The sequence below is a fragment of the Loxodonta africana genome, chromosome 7 (assembly GCF_030014295.1).
Source record: "Loxodonta africana isolate mLoxAfr1 chromosome 7, mLoxAfr1.hap2, whole genome shotgun sequence".
NCBI lineage: Eukaryota > Metazoa > Chordata > Mammalia > Proboscidea > Elephantidae > Loxodonta > Loxodonta africana.
In genome coordinates, this window is record NC_087348.1 from 26,703,195 (window position 1) to 26,721,268 (window position 18,074).

Genomic DNA, 18,074 nt, shown 5'->3' on the forward strand with positions numbered 1-18,074 from the left:
GTATGATGAAAGGATGCAACCCTCAGGCACAGCTTTCCTGACTTTAAACCACACAGTATCCCCTTGTTGTGTTTGAATGACTGCCTTTTGGTGTATGTACAAGTTCCACATGAGGACAGTTGTGTTCTGGAAGTCCAGTTCTTTAGAATGTTATCCATAATCTGATATGATCCACACAGATGAATGCCCTTGTATAGCCAAAAAATCCCAATATCTTTCTGGTATCCTCTGCTTTCAGACAAGACTCATCTGACATCAGCAATGATATTCCTTGTTCCATGACATAGTGGAAATTCAAGTAGTTTCCTCCTGATGTACGGCCGCAATCACTTATAAATTATAATAACCTGTTAATAGAGTAATAATAATAATGTTTACCATAATTAAGAAAAACCCAAAGTCGTTGCCATTGTATCTATTCTGACTCATAGGGACCCTATAGAACAGAGTAGAACTGCTTATAGGTTTTCCAAGAGTGGCTGGTGGATTTGAACTGCTGACCTTTTGGTTAACAGCCATAGCATTGAACCACTGGGCCACTGGGGCTACTAAACATGACAATATAGTAGAAATAATAATAATAATGTTTTGATGTGTGTTGCAAAACAACACTCATTTGTTATTACTAACCATTGTATGTACCCGGAGTTTTTAACAAGTAGACTTTATGAGGATTGGTTCTTAACCATGGGCTATAGGGAAGTCAGATGATCACAACCCAGGGACGATAGAAAGTATAGTGCAGTATATACAGAAGCCAATAATATGGGTGTTTATTATAACTATCAACACATATATACTATAGGTTATACGGTCTGTACCACTCTACCCTTGGCAGCACATTTTTTATACTATAGGCATGAGATACATGAGTTGCATGCAGAAAGCTTTGTGTTCACTGACTCCAGTTATGTCCATGAATCCCACTCTTCACTTGAAATTTCTGAACTCTAACACAGCCTATGGGACCACGGACATATATGTGATCGGATGTTACCCAAACAGGTGTTATGTGGTGCATGATTGTATTAACTTTGTACTTCTTTTAAGTGGAGGGCTGATTAAACAAAGATTATAATCAGGTCCCAAGAGAATAAATTCTGAATGAGCACACAGACAACTAATAAATATTTATATATATATTTTTTCCCTGCCATTCTGGTCTAAGGTAATTATCAAGAGGCTGTTACCAAAAGCATCTACTCCAGGATCTATATTGATTCAATATCCAAGAAGATACTGGTAGCTGGGCAGATGCTAAATTTGCATATGTGGTTTTCACAAAAAAAATCAAAGAACATTATATATTGAAGATTCTGTCACTATATTGCATTTAATGACCTTCACATATATAAGATTAGCTGGTTTTTGATGCACAGATAGAAACAGGGCATAAAAATAACAAACTTCTTTTGAAAATCCTACTGCATAAAACATGTATAAAAATGGAATTTGAGTATTTTCTAGAAAATACATTGCATTACAGGAAGGTAACTGAACTACAAGGCTCTGGTAGAAGAGTGTTAGGTATGACACCATCCATGTACAAGTATCAGTCACTTTGTTAAATGCATCACATGAAGGCTGCACTCTAGGTAATCTTACTTCACAGGTGCATCGAAAGCAAATCTTAGAATGTTCTTGATTAGCAACAATTAATTTTTTTCAATCCAGTGAAAAATGATATGATCTTCCTGACACCTACTGACTCATTATTAATAGTAATGACAACATATTTAAAAATAAACAAAACAAAATCATGCCAAAAGTCAGGCCAATCAAAGAGCTTAACCATGTGTAACCCAACCATATGTAGAGGTTCTTTAATCTTCCTTACCCAAAACAATGCTTTAGGGGCATTTGTAATCTCTTTGCTGGCAGCAAGGACAAATTCAATTCTAAATGTAAACTAAGCAATTGATTTTAGAAGCACTAAAAATAAAAATACTTATTTGTTCCATATATATATATACCTGTGTATGTGTGTGTATGTGTATATGTATATATATATATATTTTTTTTTTTTTTTTTTTTTTTCCTGGCTGGTCACTGATTTTTGCAGGAAGTTTTTACTCTATCTCCTAGCCTAACCCTCTTTCTGGTAATATTGGTTGGCTGTCTGGCCCTCAGTGGTTTCTGTTGTTTCCTCAATTGCTCTGAGAACGAGGAGTCAGATCTCTGTGGGTCCTACTCCATCCAGGACCATCTTGTGAGCAACATCTTTGACCAATATCATGCATTGCGATTCATGCCACATCAACTAGAATTCAATGTCCTCAACAACATCTTGAGAGTCAGATTTGTGCCAGGCATAAATTTCAGATCTATCTAGAGTTTTCCATATCATCTTCTATAGATTCTTATTTTCTCTAGCTGTCTGTTAAGTGGTCCAAGTTCATGCCAGAGGGTTTTCTGAGGTGAGTGGAATCTATGGCTTCAATTCCACGACCCAAACTCTAATCTTCAACTGTAGTATTCACATCATTTTAAACAATACACTTATTTATCTTCTTTTCATTTCCCTCTAGCTATTCTTATTCTTTGTATATATTCTCTATCTAGTATACAGTAACCAGGAAAAATAAGTAGAACCTAATTTAATAGACAACCACAAAAATTTGCCAAGTTTGCTTAAATATGTGAAGAAGCATAAAAATAATAATTCTTTAAAAATTATAATTTTGGATCGATTCCCATAAAAATAGCATTGCTAACTTTGAGGTGACTGCTCAGAATTTTCCCTAATTTGTTGTAATGAAATCTGTAAAAGCCAGAACCTACGTAAGGTAGAAACCTGTCAAAGAAATAAACTCACTGGGTTTTTTTGAGATCGGATTCTTAATAGAGAGCAATAGAAAAGTGGTAAACACACTGTCAAAGGTGGAAAGCTTTTGAGATGTGGAAAAGTAAGGCTATCCCATTGAGTTCCGGGCCTCACAAGTTTCACTATATGTAAAACCAAACAAGACCAAATAGCCAAGAGATTTTTTGAAAACTAAATCATGATGAAAGCTAAGATAAATTGAAATAAGCAGTAATATTTTAAAACCATGTTTAAAAAAAAATAAAAATTTTATTTTTTTTTTATGTTATAGATAATAATAAATGGGCAGAGACAAGAACTCCTTGGGGGGAAATGTTTATTTAATGCCTGATGTATAAATGCTTTACAAAGGCCAAAGAACAGTGACACTGCTCTGCATTCCTTAAACCAAGATTAGTTCCGTGGAGATTAAATGCAAACCATAATTAAACATGAAATTATTAGAAAAAAATATAGGTTTCTTAAAATCATTATGATTTCTTATAATTGTTAATGTCTTCATGATCATGAAAACAAACTTTGAATTTGCATTTTGATATTTTGTTATCTACTATTTTGATTACATATCATATCTGATATTTATGTATAACTTTATTTTTATACATGCTGATATTTTATAACATGTAAGTGACAATATAAAACAACTAAATCATTTCATAACATGGGTGGTGGGTAGCCCAGTTTGTTGTTATCGTTAGGTGCTGTCCAGTCAGTTCTGACTCATAGTGACCATATGTACAAAAGAACCAAATACTGCCTGGTCCTGTGCCATGCCCACAATCATTATGCTTGAGCCCATTGTTGCAGCCACCGTGTCAATCCATCTCGTTGAGGATCTTCCTCTTTTTTGTTGACACTGTACTTTACCAACCTTGATGTCCTTCTCCAGGGACTGATCTCCCCTGACAACATGCCCAAAATATGTAAGATGTAGTCTCACCATCCTTGCTTCTAAGGAGCATTCTGGTTGTACTTCTTCCAAGACAGGTTTGTTCATCCTTTTGGCAGTCCATGATATATTCAATATTCTTTGCCATCACTGCAATTCAAAGGCGTCAATTCTTCCTCTGTCTTCCTTTTTCACTGTCCAGCTTTCACATGCCTATGATGAGACTGAAAATACCATGCCTTGGGTCAGGTGCACCATAGTCTTCAAGGTGAAATCTTTGCTTTTAAACACTTTAAAGAGGCCTTTTGCAGCAAATTTGCCCAAATGTAATGCATCTTTTGATTTCTTGACTGCTGCTTCCATGGGTGTTGATTGTGGATCCAAGTAAAATGAAACCCTTGGCAACTTCAATCTTTTCTCCATTTATTATGCTGTTGCTTATTGGTCCAGTTGTGGGGATTTTTGTTTCCTTTATGTTGAGATGCAATCCATAGTGTAGGCTGTGGTCTTTGATGTTCATCAGTAAGTGCTTCAAGTCCTCTTCATTTTCAGCAAGCAAGGTTGTGTCATCTGCAAAAAGCAGGCTGTTAATGAGTCTTCCTCCAATCCTGATGCCCCATTCTTGTTCATATAGTACAGCTTTTCAGATGATTTGCTCAGTATACAGATTAAATAGGTATTGTGAAAGGATGCAACCCTGATGCACACCATTTCTGTCTTTAAACCACACAGCATCACTTTGTTCTGTTCAAACAACTGCCTCTTGTTCTATGTAAAGGTTCCTCACGGGCACAATTACGTGTCCTGGAATTCCCATTCTTTGCAATATTATCCATAATTTGTTATGATCCACATAGTTGAATGCCTTTGCATTGTCAATGAAACACAGGTAAACATCTTACTGGTATTCTCTGATTTCAGCCAAGATCCATCTGACATCAACAATGATATCCCCAGTTCCACATCTTCTTCTGAATCTAGGCGGAATTTATGGCAACTCTCTGTCAGTATTCTGCTGCAGCCTCTTTTGAATGACTTTCAGAAAATTTTACTTGCACGCGATATGAATGATATTGTTCCATAATTTCTGCATTCAATTGGATCACCTTTCTTGGGAATAGGGATAAATACGCATTTCTTTCACTTGGTTGGCCAGGTAGCCGTCATTCAAGTTTCTTGACATAGACGAGTGAGCACTTCCAGGGCTGCAGCCATTTGTTGAAATGTCTCCAATGATTTTTCATCAGTTCCTGGAGCCTTGTTTTTCTCCAATTCCTTCACTGCAGCTTGGACTTCTTCCTTCAGTACAAATGGTTCCTGATCATATGCTACCTCTTGAATGATTGAATGTCCACCAATTCTTTTTGGTGTAATGACTCTGTGTATTCCTTCCATCTTTTTTTGTTGCTTCTTGCACCCTTTACTATTTTTTCCCACAGAATCCTTCACTATTGAAACTCGAGGCTTGAAATTTTTCTTCAGCTCTTTCAGCTTGAGAAGTGCCAAACATGTTCTTCTGTTTTGGTTTTCTTTCTCCAGCTCTTTGCCCATGTCATTATAATACTTTACTTTGTCCTCTCAAGCTATGCTTTGAAATATTCTGTTCAGTTGTTTTACTTCATCATCTCTTTCTTTAGCTTTAGCTATTTTATATTCAGGAAACCCTAGTGTCGTAGTGGTTAAGTGTTACAGCTGTTACCAGAGGTCAGTGGTTCAAATCCACCAGGCTCTTCTTGGAAACCCTATGAGGGAGTTCTAGTCTGTCCTATATGATCAGTATGAGTCCGAATTGACTCAATGGAAACTGGTTTTTTTTTTTTTTTTTTTGGCTTTACTCCATGTTGAAGAGCAAGTTCTAGAGTCTCTTCTGACATCCATTTATGTCTTTTCTTCCTTTTTATGGACCTCTTGCTTTCTTCTCGTATGATGTCCTTGATATCATTCCACAACTTGTCTGGTCTTCAGACATTAGTGTTTGACACATCAAATCTATTCTTGAGTGATCTCTAAATTCAGCTGGGATATACTGGAGGTCATACTTTGGGCCTCGTGGACTTGTTCTAATTTTCTTCAGTTTTAACTTGAACTTGCCTATGAGCAATTGATACTTCTTCTTTGTTTCCAACTTTTGCATTCCAATCTCCAGTAATTATTAATGCAGCTCTCCCCCTGTTGTCTTTGAGTGTCTTCCAGCCTAGGGGGCTCATCTTCTGGCACTATATCAGTGTTCCGCTGCTATTCATAAGGTTTTCACTGGCTAATTCTTTTCGGAAGTAGACTACTGGGCTCTTCCTCCTAGCCTGTCTTACTCTGGAAGCTCAGCTGAAACGTGTCCGCCATGTATAATCCTGCTGGTATCCGAATACAGGCATAGATTCCTGTATCACAGCAAACACGAGCCCCCACAGTATGACAAACTGACAGACATGTGGGGGTAGTGCAGGTGGACTGTATATATTTTTATCATACATACAGTACCATAAGTTTTTATATTTAATGAATAAAAGTTAACAAATATGGCCACTAAATTCAATAAAAGTCTAAACAACAAAGTAAGGAGCAATAACAAATATACTTATAAAATGATTATTACTTGTCAGGTACTGCTCTTAAGTGCTTTCTTAGTGAATAATACATTCAATTCTTATGAAATTGATACCATTTTATTAACCACAATTTAAATAAGAAACTGACATGGAAATTTTAAGTCATTTGCATTAGAACGCAGCTAGCTGGCGGTGAAATATAGTTGGAATCTATTTACTCAGCTCCAGATTCCACACTCTTAACAGTTGTGCACACACTTCCCCTATGGGAGAAAGATGATGGGCAGACAATAAGCATTATGTGCAAAATTTGCCCTCATTAGGAATGTGAATAGTGTGGATTAAAAAATAAATGAGTTGCACCACCACTTCTCCATTAATTTGGCAAGCATACAAAATAGGTTTTTAATCGTGATAAAGGTTGAAAGCAGGAATCAGTGTATGAAGTAGCAGGAAAGTGGTAAAAAAAAAAAAAAAGCAATTGCATGTACTACATACAATGTATCTTGTTTCCTTTCCTTTTCTGTAAACTAGCAAAGCTTCAGTTGGTAATAAGAATATATTCCAGCTTCTGCAAGGAGTTCTTTGTCAGAATCTCTCCCATTGATGGAGTGGTATTAGGTGTGGGAAAGAGAAAATATATTGTGCGCCTTCTATTTCCTGAATATTGGGTTGTGTCATAGTCTACTCATTGTCCTCAAAGTCTTGCTATGTAAAGGATACATTTAGGTATCTTTTCCTGTTTTAAAAAAATGGGATTCTACAGAAATCAGTGTTGGCTGGTAGTCAGTCTTACTAAACAACACTTGATGTATTACATAATAGGTTAGTCAGTCCTAAGGTTCCCATTGGCGCCTGCTGTCCATTAACTGTTGTTAGGTGTCATCAAAGAAGACACATAGCCACCCCATGTGATAGAAAAGAACTGCTCCATAGGGTTTCTAGGCACTAATCTTTATGGGAGCAGATTGCCAGGTTTTTCTCCTGAAGAGTCCCTGGGTTGGTTCGAACTACCAACTTTTCAGTTAGCAACCAAGAGCTTAACTGTTATGCCACCAGGGCTCTTAGCCCTAAAGCCTGTGGTGAATATGGGAACACATTATTTTACATAAAATAAAACCCTGGTGGCATAGTGGTTAAGTGCTAAGGCTGCTAACCAAAGGGTCAGCAGTTCGAATCTGCCAGGAGCAACTTGGAAACTCAATGGGGCAGTTCTACTCTGTCCTGTGGGGTCGCTATTAGTTGGAATCGACTGGATGGCACTGTGTTTTTTTTTTTTTTTTTTTTTAAATAACACGAGTTCTTATTCTGTCAATTAGTGTTTAATACCTGGCAGTAGAGTAGGGGCAAGGGTAAGACAGGGAAGAGATGGGGCTGGCTGAATTAAATAAGGGCTACATTTCAAGGCCCTGTGTGCTTGACCAGCTATAATTAAATCTTAAACCTAAGTGCAGACCACCATATAATTTTATTGCTGGCACCCAATAACTACTTGTGATTAACAAACTAGGTGCGTAGACAAGATAAGGGGCTACGTTTCAAGGTCCTATGTGCTTGACCAGCTATAAATCACTGATAATCCTCCCGAGTTCTCTTTCAAGGCCTCACCAGGTGCAGAGCATGAGCAGTAAAGATCAACGTGGACTATGAATGACCTTCCACAGGATACAAACGTGAGCACGGACCCCTCGCTGGGGCTTCGACTAAGATCCAGAGGCATCAAACATGTGCAACATTCTAGGATAAGTCCTGTTCGACATCCCGGCAGCCTTTGTGACAGACTCCATCTTGGTTCCAGCGACCAACCTATGCGAGGAAGTCCATCTTGAGTTCTAACTGCGCTCACATTAGATTTTCATAATCTCTCCCCTTCTCCTAGAAGTCTCCACCCATCTAATGAATAAAGGTAATGCCTTTTTCCCACCTAAAAACTTTTATAAGCCCTAGGGGATCGTTTGTTCAGTGAGAGACTGGAGGCTAGCGTAGTTGGAAACCCCTCTCCCTCTCTCCTTCTTGAGCCCTTTACTCTGTCCCTTGTAAGCCTTTGTTCTTGTGGAACCTCTGAGCCTCTCCTGGCCATTCTTGGCAGAAGAAGGTAAGAACTTAAGCAGGGCTTAGTCCTGAGCAGAGAAGCCCTGCCTTGTAGCAAGAGGGTGCTTTTTCCCAGTGATTGAAAGTCAGACACTTTGGGAATACCTATCACCTCCAAATGTAATTATAGTAAATGAATTGAGAAGGAGTACCCCTTCATGGCTAAGGACAAATGCTGACGGCCAGAGCTACAGAAATACCCTCCTGACATAGTGAAGACAAGCAGTGCCTCAGACATGAAAATTGACTCTGTTACAAAAACAATAGCAAATTAATAATGGATGTGAAACGTAATCAAAAGTAAAAGAATCATAACCCTTTGCCATCAAGTCGATTGCAACTCATAGAGACCCTAAAGGACAGAGTAGAACTGCCCCATAGGGTTTCCAAGTAGCTGCTGGTGGATTCAAAATGCCAACCTTTTGGTTACCAGCTGAGCTCTTAGTTGCTACACCACCAGCACACCCACAAAGTGACCATATGGAGTTAGAAATTCAAGACTTAGGCTTAACGTAATTCACCCCACCCCCCCCCCCCAAAAAAAATGCAGGGGAGTGAATTTTGGGAAATAGTAAATTCTTAAATGTTGCAATGGAAGAGAAGTTTTGTGTTTTCCTATTTTTATATAAAATATTTAGTTTTTGAAAAAAACAAAACCAAACTCAGTGCTTCAAGTTGATTCTAACTCATAGTGACCCTATAAGACAGAGTAGAGCTGCCTCATGGAGTTTCCAAGGAGCGCCTGGCAGATTCGAACCGCCAACCCTTTGGTTAGCAGCCTAGCACTTAACCACTACACTATCGGGGTTTCCCAATTCCCCTTGTTTATAATGACTGTTTTAAACCTAGGTTTTTCTATTTGTGGGTTCTCATTCGTCTGAGAGTACATCATAATATAATAATCTTATTTTCTGCAAACCAGAATTGACTTTGGTTTTCTAGAAGTTACTCCAAAAAAAAAAAAAAAAGCCAAACATGTTGCCATCAAGTAGATTCTGACTCATAGCCACCCTACAGGACAGGGTTAAACTACCCCTTAGAGTTTCCAAGGAGCAGTTGTTGGATTGGAACTGCCGTCCTTTTGGTTAGTAGCCATAGCTCTTAACCATTACACCACCAGGGTTTCCATAAAGATATTTCAGGATCATAAATATCTACCAGTACAAAGCAAAACCAAACCCATTAATGATAAGAAAATAAGCAGAACATGTCCAGATGATGTTAATGACACACGATTCCAAAAGTCCTGTTCAAAAGAATCATAAGGAATAAAGCAAGGAAGTTAAGCAGGCAATAGATAAGAAATTTGAACACTTTCTTGCAGGTAATACAAGGTGATTAGGAATATTTCTCTTTCCAGGCCATCCATGAGCTCTGAGTGTATTTTGGAGATAAAGAGTGTGTGAAATAATATTCTACGCAGAGGCTACAGAGAAAGTCTGGTCTATCATCCAAAAGTTGCTTGGAGCAATACACCAAATTTAATTGCAAAGAGGAGCAATTAGTTAGCAAATTAGGTACGACCCAGGAGAAGAGATACCCACATAGGGAATGAGTGACTATTTCCTACATAAAGAGAACTTGGTATTTCAAAAGGAAGTTGAATTCCTGTTGAAAAAATAGAATACACCTTAAACAATTTAAGTATTTAAAAAGACGTGAAAACACCATCAAAGAGAAAGAAGTGACTACAGCAAGGCCAAAAAGGGTAAATATAAATTATTAATATGTTGGTATTGTATTTTAATTCAGGGCTATTATTTAATTTGAGGATCAATATTAGTAAAAGAATTCCAGACACCTGAGATAATGATACATCTTCGCCTGAAGATGTATTCTTTGCTTAAGGCTGCAGCTGTAGATTTCTATCTGAATTAAATACATTTCAAGTGTTTTAAATACATATAATTCTCAATAATTGGTCTACTGCTGGCAATAATAATAATTAATTTTAAAAGTTACTCATTTTGAGAAATAACCTCTTAAGGAAACTAGAAGTGAGAAATCATATACTCATAAATATTAATTAAACACATTGTGCTATGCTGATAATAAAATATTGCCCTTATTAATGAAATCATTTATATGAGAACAACACTCCTTCTTTTAGGGAAAATATGAAACACTTATTTCTTCCAAATTATAAGCTCATGAAAAAAAAATTTAGTTCAACATTTTTGGTTCTTATTCTATTATGGTATACATTACCCTAATAAAATCAGACCACGTACATGGAAGGAATAAGATATCTCATAACTACATTTGCTAAACGTTTTATGCATTATTTTTATTTCCACTAGGAACACTTTATTTTGTCTTAAAATAAGGCAATATGCCCAAATATTATTATGATTAAAATATACAAATGTAAGAAAGTTGGGTTTTTTAGCAATAAGGTCAATTTTTAGTCAACAAATAAGAATGAGATTTACTAGAATCTTAATAGGAAATTATAGAGTTGGCTTTTTACATTCTCACCACAATCACCAACTTTAATCACCCTCTTCTGCTTCATGGTCAATATCATTTTCTAATAGAAATTTCTTTTAATGTAATTTAATAGCATACCATGTTGGGGCATAACTTTGTGCTATATTCTTATTAAAAGAAATCATAGGATGTAACATCAAGGTAATAAAAGACATGTGAATCATCATGTAGTAGACTCGAGAGCTCATCAGTGAAATAGTGTTAGATTTTAAAGGCCAGAAATTATATAGTAAAATCTTTGAAAATCAGAACCTATGTAAGGCAAAACCTGTCAGAGAAGGAAAACTCACCGGGTGATTATGAGGTAGAATTATTAATAGAGAGCAATAGAAAAGTGGTAAGACTGCGCCCTGCCGAAGGCAGAAAACTTGTGCGACCTGGAAAACAAGGCAGGCCCTTTGAATTCTGCCTGTCACAGTTTTCACTGTAATATGGACTACATTGATTGGAAAAATATTCCTAGAAGTTGATCAACCTGACAGTTAACTGAGTTGAGGTTTTCAGCTGGCTGTAACTGCTAAAGATGCATTTTGCCTTCACAATAATCTACGAAAGAACCTGTGTGCTTCACTCACATTCTTATGTAATTAGCTAGTTATTGTTTTTTTTCCCAAAATAAAGACAAGAGATCTGATGTACTACTGTTTTAAGTAAAATGGTATATCTTAGGTATGTAAAATGGTTTATACCAGCTTAAAGCTCATGGTCCTTTTTTACAAGCCCAGTGTTTTTTTCAAGACTTGACTCAGTTTCATCCCATTGGCTTACTAAGTAAACACAAAAGTCTTGAATAAAATATATTAAATAAAGTACTAAGGTGGAATGGTTTAGGAGGTAATGTGAACAGTAGACTGAGAGAAGAAAACATTCCAGGCTTCAAAAAAAAGAAAAGAAAAATAATCAATAATTAATGTATTAATTAAAAATTATAAACCCCCTTTCCATTAGACACTATTCTATTTTCAAGGTTATAAAACAAGGATCTTAAAACAAGAGATAATCAGATTGCAGTGATTGGTTATAATTAATAAATGTTAACAAGTTTGGGAAAATTCATTGTTTTTCCATTATCACACCTAGGGATGTGGAAATAGCTTGGTAACAGAGTTGAAATCCAGAACTTGTGAAAATCTTGAAAATTTAGGTGAAAACTTTGAGTCTCAATTTTTTAGCCTCTAATGAGAAGTGGGGATGTAAACACCTTATTTTAAAACAAAAGAATAAGAATATGATAAAGGAACAATTTATGCTGGCAGTAATATAATTCAATTGTACTAATATAATCCTGAATTTACAATCAACACCCATGCAAGCAGCAGTCAAGAAATCAAATGGTGTTTTGGATTGGGAAAATTTGATGCAAAAGACCTCTTTAAAATGTTAAAGAACAAAGAGGTCACTTGATGGACTAAAGAGCTCCTGGCCCACACCATGCATGGTGTTTTCAATCACCTCATATGCGTGCAAGAGCTTGACAATGAATAAGCAAGACTGAAGAAGAGTTGACACCTTTGATTTATGGTGTTGGCAAAGAATATTGGATATACAATGGACTGCAAAAGAACAAACAAATCTGACTTGGAAGAAGTACAGGTAGAATGCTCCTTAGAGGCAAGGATGGAAAGACTTTGTCTTACATACTTTGGACAGGTTATCAGGAGGGACCAGTCTCTGAAGAAGGACATCATGCTCGGTAGAGTAGAGCATCAGCGAAAGACAGGAAGATGCTCAATGAGACAGACTGACACAGTGGCTGGAACAATGCTCTCAAGTACAACAGTTATGAGGATGCTGAGGACCAGGCAGTGTTTCTTTGTGTTGTACATAGGGTTGCCATGAGTAGGGACTGATTTGGTGGCATATAACAACAGCGTCAATATAATCCTTAAGGAGCCCTGGTGGCAACAGTTAAGTCCTTCATTGCTAACTGAAAGTTCAGCAATTTAAATTCACCCAGCAGCTCCACTGGAGAAAGACTTGATGATCTGCTTCCGGAAAGATTACAGCCAAGAAAAACCTTTGGGACATTTCCATCTGTCACATGGGGTTGCTATGATTTGCAATCGACATCACGGCACCCAACAACAGCAATGCAATCTCTAGGATAATCCTGAGAAGACTTCTCCGAAGACGTGACATATGAGCTGAGTCCTAAATAGTTAGAAGGAGAAACTACGTAAAGAACATTCTAGAAAGATGAAAGAGCAAAAGAAGATCCTTGAGGTTTGCATTCTTAAAAACCTAAAGAACTGATTGCTTTGTGGGGGGGATGTTTTAGTCAATGATATTGGAAATAAAGGAAGGGGCCAAGTTACATAGCAGTTTTCAAGTCCTGGAAATAAATTCAGATTATTCCAAGTACAATGAGAATCCATGAAAGTGCTTTTAGCATGGCAGTAAAATAATGGAATTTACACCTCTTAAATATCCACACTGTTTTTTTCCTGTACACAATGTATTGTAGTGGAACAAGACTATTACAGTCATCCCAGAAATAAGAGGATAGGCTGAACTAAGAAGTTAGCCATAGAGATGACGAAAATGAGCATATTTTGAAAGTTCCAGCGTAGTGAGTAGTGTGCATGCGGCTGCTAGTATGTCTGCTCCTGAGACCATGAAAATTGGTTCCAGAATGTAGCAAATAAACCCCCTCTCGCTCCACTGACCTGATCTCTCCCCTCCACAGAGCAGGGCTGCCAGTGACCAGAAATCATGATTAGGGCAATGCTCTAGGGCTTGTTCAGATAGCTGGAGGGAATGAATGGTAAGAGGATGAGACATGGTTGTAGGGATTTATTTTGACAATGATGCTTCCATTGTAACCCTAATGAGAAAAATATGGATATCATGGAACAATAGGAAATAAAATGGGTTGGGTTAAATGGATTATATGTCTCGAGGTTATGCATTAACAAATGTTAAATAAAATTGGAGCCCTGTTGGTATAATGGTTAGGAGTTCTGGCGGTTAACCAAAAGTTCAGCAGTTAGAATCCACCAGCTTTTCCTTGTAAACCCTGTGGTCTATTGCCATATAGGAGGTAGTTATAGAGAAAGTTGTGAAATAGAATGCCTGGCCTCAGTGGCTTACACATTCATTAAAAGAGGTGAGTCAGGCACATAAAAATGTAAAACAAACATGCAGAACCTTACTCCCTGAGTCACAAACAAAAGGAAAAGCAGAGTCCTGGTTGAGTATACGGTGTGAGGGACTGGAGTCTATGTGTAAACAAAGATCAAAAATAAACAGAAAACCTTCAAATATACATGTGAAATTGAAAGAAAGAATAATGTTTGGAAATAGGGAAAACTTCCAAAGAAGTGAAGTGGTTTGCGGAAGTCCTCAATTAAAAGAAGGAGGAGATTAGATTTGGTTCTAAATTTAACTGAATTAAAGGTCTCAGTTGTGTTCTTCCCTCTTATACTGGAAGATTAATAAAAAATGTATGGGTCTTGTAGGAATGATTTTAATGCAAATCTAGAATTATAAATCAGTTGTATACTCATTTTATTGATTGAATTGATTTTCTCTGCAGGTGAGTTAATTGCTCCTGGTTTCACATCAGATTGCCCTGGATCACAGAATTTAAGTGTCAGAAAGAAACAGAAATTATAAAGGCCAATGCCCATGTCACAATTCAGTTATCAAAAAGGAAAATGCAGCCAAGAAGAGCAAATCCACAGATAGACAACAAATTAAAAGTAACGGAAACCAATATCAGTACAATGATGGAATTTGTTCTCTTAGGATTTTCTGATGTTCCCAAATTCCACTGGTTTCTTTTTGGAGCTTTCTTAGTGATTTATATGATTATTCTGATGGGCAATGGTATCATCATTCTAATAACAAGAGTAGACCCCACACTTCAGACCCCCATGTATTTTTTTCTCAGCAATTTTTCCTTCCTAGAAATCTGTTATGTGTCTGTTACTCTTCCTAGAATGCTCATGGATCTTTGGACCCAGAAAGGAAACATTTCTTTTTTTGCTTGTGCTACACAAATGTGCTTTGTCCTTATGCTTGGAGCCACAGAGTGCCTTCTCCTGGCGGTGATGGCCTATGACCGTTACGTGGCCATTTGTCACCCTCTGCACTATCCTGTAGTCATGAATCAAAAAATGTGTGTCCAGCTAGTGGCTGGCTCCTGGATCAGTGGGATTCCTGTTGAGATAGGGCATACAGGCCAGATATTCTCTCTGCCCTTTTGTGGTTCTAACCAAATCAATCACTTCTTCTGTGACATTCCCCCAGTCCTCAAGCTGGCCTGTGGTGACATCTTTGTCAATGAGATGGTGGTCTATATATTCGCTGTAGTATTAGTCACTGTTCCTTTTGTGTTGATACTTGGGTCCTATACCAGGATTATATCAACCATCCTCAAGTTGCCATCAAACACAGGACGGACCAAAGCCTTTTCCACCTGTTCTTCCTACCTCATAGTTGTAGTTTTATTCTATGGATCAGCTACTATTACCTATTTAAAACCTAAATCCAACCAATATGAAGAAACAGACAAACTTCTCTCTCTTTTCTACACCATTTTGACCCCATTGTTTAACCCTATGATATACAGTCTGAGGAACAAAGATGTTACCGAAGCATTGAGAAAATTTCTTCTCAAATCATTAGCGTTATGACACACTTGAACTAACAGAACTTTTACAATCCAAGAATAAAATCAGCAACTCAAAAAACAGTGGGCAAATCATTTGAATAAAGACTGTCATGGATTGAATTGTGTCCCCCAAAAATGTATGTATTGATTTGGCTGGGCCGTGATTCCCAGTATTGTGCGATTTTCTACCATTTTGCCATCTGATGTGATTTTCCTGTGTGTTGTAAATCCTACCTCTGATATTAATGGGACAGGATAGGCGGCAGTTATGGTAACGAAGCAGGGCTCATCCACAAGATGAGGCTGTAGTTGGAGTCAATGTGTTCTGATATAAAGGAGAGAAGTGAGCAGAGATGAGAGGGGACCTCATACCACCAGGAGAGCAGCCCCAGGGGCAGAGCACGTCCTCGGGACCCAGGGTTCCTGCACTGAAAGCCTAGTCCAGGGAAAGACTGATGACAAGAACCTTCATCCAGAACCAGCAGAGAAAGTGTTCCCCTGGAGCTGACACCCTGAATTTGGACTTCTAGATTACGTGCGGGAATAAACCATTTGTTAAACCCATCCACTTGTGATTTCTGTTAAAGCAGCACTACATGACTAAGATAACAGTTTTTTAAAAAGACACACAAATATCTAATAATTATAGATAAATATGCTCAACATCTTTAGTTATTAGAGGAATGCAAATTAAAATCACAATGCAATACCACAAAACATCCATCAGAATAGGGAAAACAATTAAAAATTCTAACAATGCCAAGTGCTGGCAAAGCGGTGGGGCTACTGACAATCTCATGCACCTGGACAGCTGGAGTGTAAAAGGATATAATCACTCTGAAAAACGCTTTAGCTCTTTCTCAAAAGGCTAAACATATACCTACAATATGACCCAACCATTCTACTCCTCAGTTTTTGTCCAAAAAGAAATGAAAACGTATTTCACATTAAAAATTATACATGAATATACATAACAACTGTATTCATAATAACCAAAACTTCAAAATAACACAAATGTCTATCAACAGATGAATGAATAAACAAATCACGGTATATGTATCCAATGGAATTCAATTCTGCGATAAGGTGGAATTAACTACATTTATATACAAAATAGCATAGGTAAATATTAAAAATCATACTGAGTAAAGGATTCCAGACATAAAGTACATTCTTATTGTAAATGAACTCTTACAGAAATATGATCGGTGACCTTCTCTAGTGAAGAATGTATGAAAGGAATAGATTGCAAAAGTGCACAAGGAAACTTTTCAGAATGATGTAAATGTTCTGTATCTCAACTGTGGAAATGGTTTTACAAGGGAGTACATCTGTCAAATTTCATCAAATAGATTTTAAAAGATGTATTTTATTTTATGTAAGTTATTCCTCAATAAAGTTTCTAAAATAAGAATAAAGTTATACTGACATATGGCAATAACATATTACCAGAAACAAATATATCTAATAAATCTATTAAAATGCATGAATACGTACTATGAATGGAAGCCCTGGTGGCATAGTGGTTAAGTGCTATGGATGCTAACCAAATGACGGGCAGTTTGAATCTACCAGGCACTCCCTGGAAACTCTATGGGGCAATTCTACTCTGTCCTATAGGGTCGCTGTGAGTCGGAATGGACTCATAGGCAGTGGGTTGGTACTAAGAATAATTACCCTATTTATGAAAATTTCCATGTTTAAATTTTATCTAAATGTCATACAGATATATGTTATTTTTATTTCTTAGCACACTATTATGCTTTTGAAACTAGCTTTTAAGTATAATAATATAATAAAATATAACTAAAGTCTCAGAACTCTCTGGGTTAGAAAAATAGATTATATGGTGATCCTACTGATACTTTTCCACTATTCTCCTGTCACTTTGTTATAGTGTGATGCCTTGCATGTTGCTGTGATGCTGAAAGTTATGCAACAGCTTTTTCAAATTCCAGCAGGGTCACCTAAGTTGGGCAGGTTTCAGCAGACTTCCAAACTATGACTAGGAAGAAGGTCCTGATGATCAACTTCTGAAAAAGCAAAGGCCAGTGAAAAACCTTATGAACAGCAGCAGAATATTGTCTGATATAGTGCCAGAAGATAGGCCTCTCATGTTCGAAAAAAGGCACACAAAATACGACTGGGGAAGTGTTGCCTCTTCAAAGTGGGGTTGACTTTTTAATGGAGCAGAGTTTTTTTAGAGCTTTTGGGACCTTCATTTGCAGATGTGGCATGGCTCAAAATGAGAAGAAACAGCTGCAAACATCTACTAATTATCAGAGAGTTGAACATAAAAAAAAAAATAAGGGCATGAATGTAGGAAAATTGGAAGCTGTCAAAAATGAAATGCAATGCATAAAGATTGATACCATAGGCATTAGTGAGCTGAAATGAAACAGAATTGACCATTCTGAATCTGACAACCATATGGTCTACTATGTCAGGAATGACAAATTGAAGAGGAATGGTGTTATATTCACCGTCAAAAAGAGTCAAGATCTACCCTGAAGTACAACGCTGTCAGTGATAGGATAATACCCATACGTCTACGAGGAAGTCCAGTGAATATAAAAATTGTTCAAATTAAATCACCGAACACTAATGCCAAAGATGAAG

General features: G+C 37.1%; 1 protein-coding gene across 1 annotated transcript; it reads left to right on the forward strand.

Annotated features, from left to right (window-relative positions):
• Nucleotides 1-13,832: 13,832 nt before the first annotated feature.
• On the forward strand, nt 13,833-15,548 carry LOC100668034 (olfactory receptor 10AG1-like). Its single transcript, XM_003422949.3, has one exon. The coding sequence runs from the start codon at nt 14,497-14,499 to the stop codon at nt 15,475-15,477; it is 981 nt and encodes a 326-aa protein (XP_003422997.3). The 5' UTR covers nt 13,833-14,496; the 3' UTR covers nt 15,478-15,548.
• Nucleotides 15,549-18,074: the final 2,526 nt, after the last annotated feature.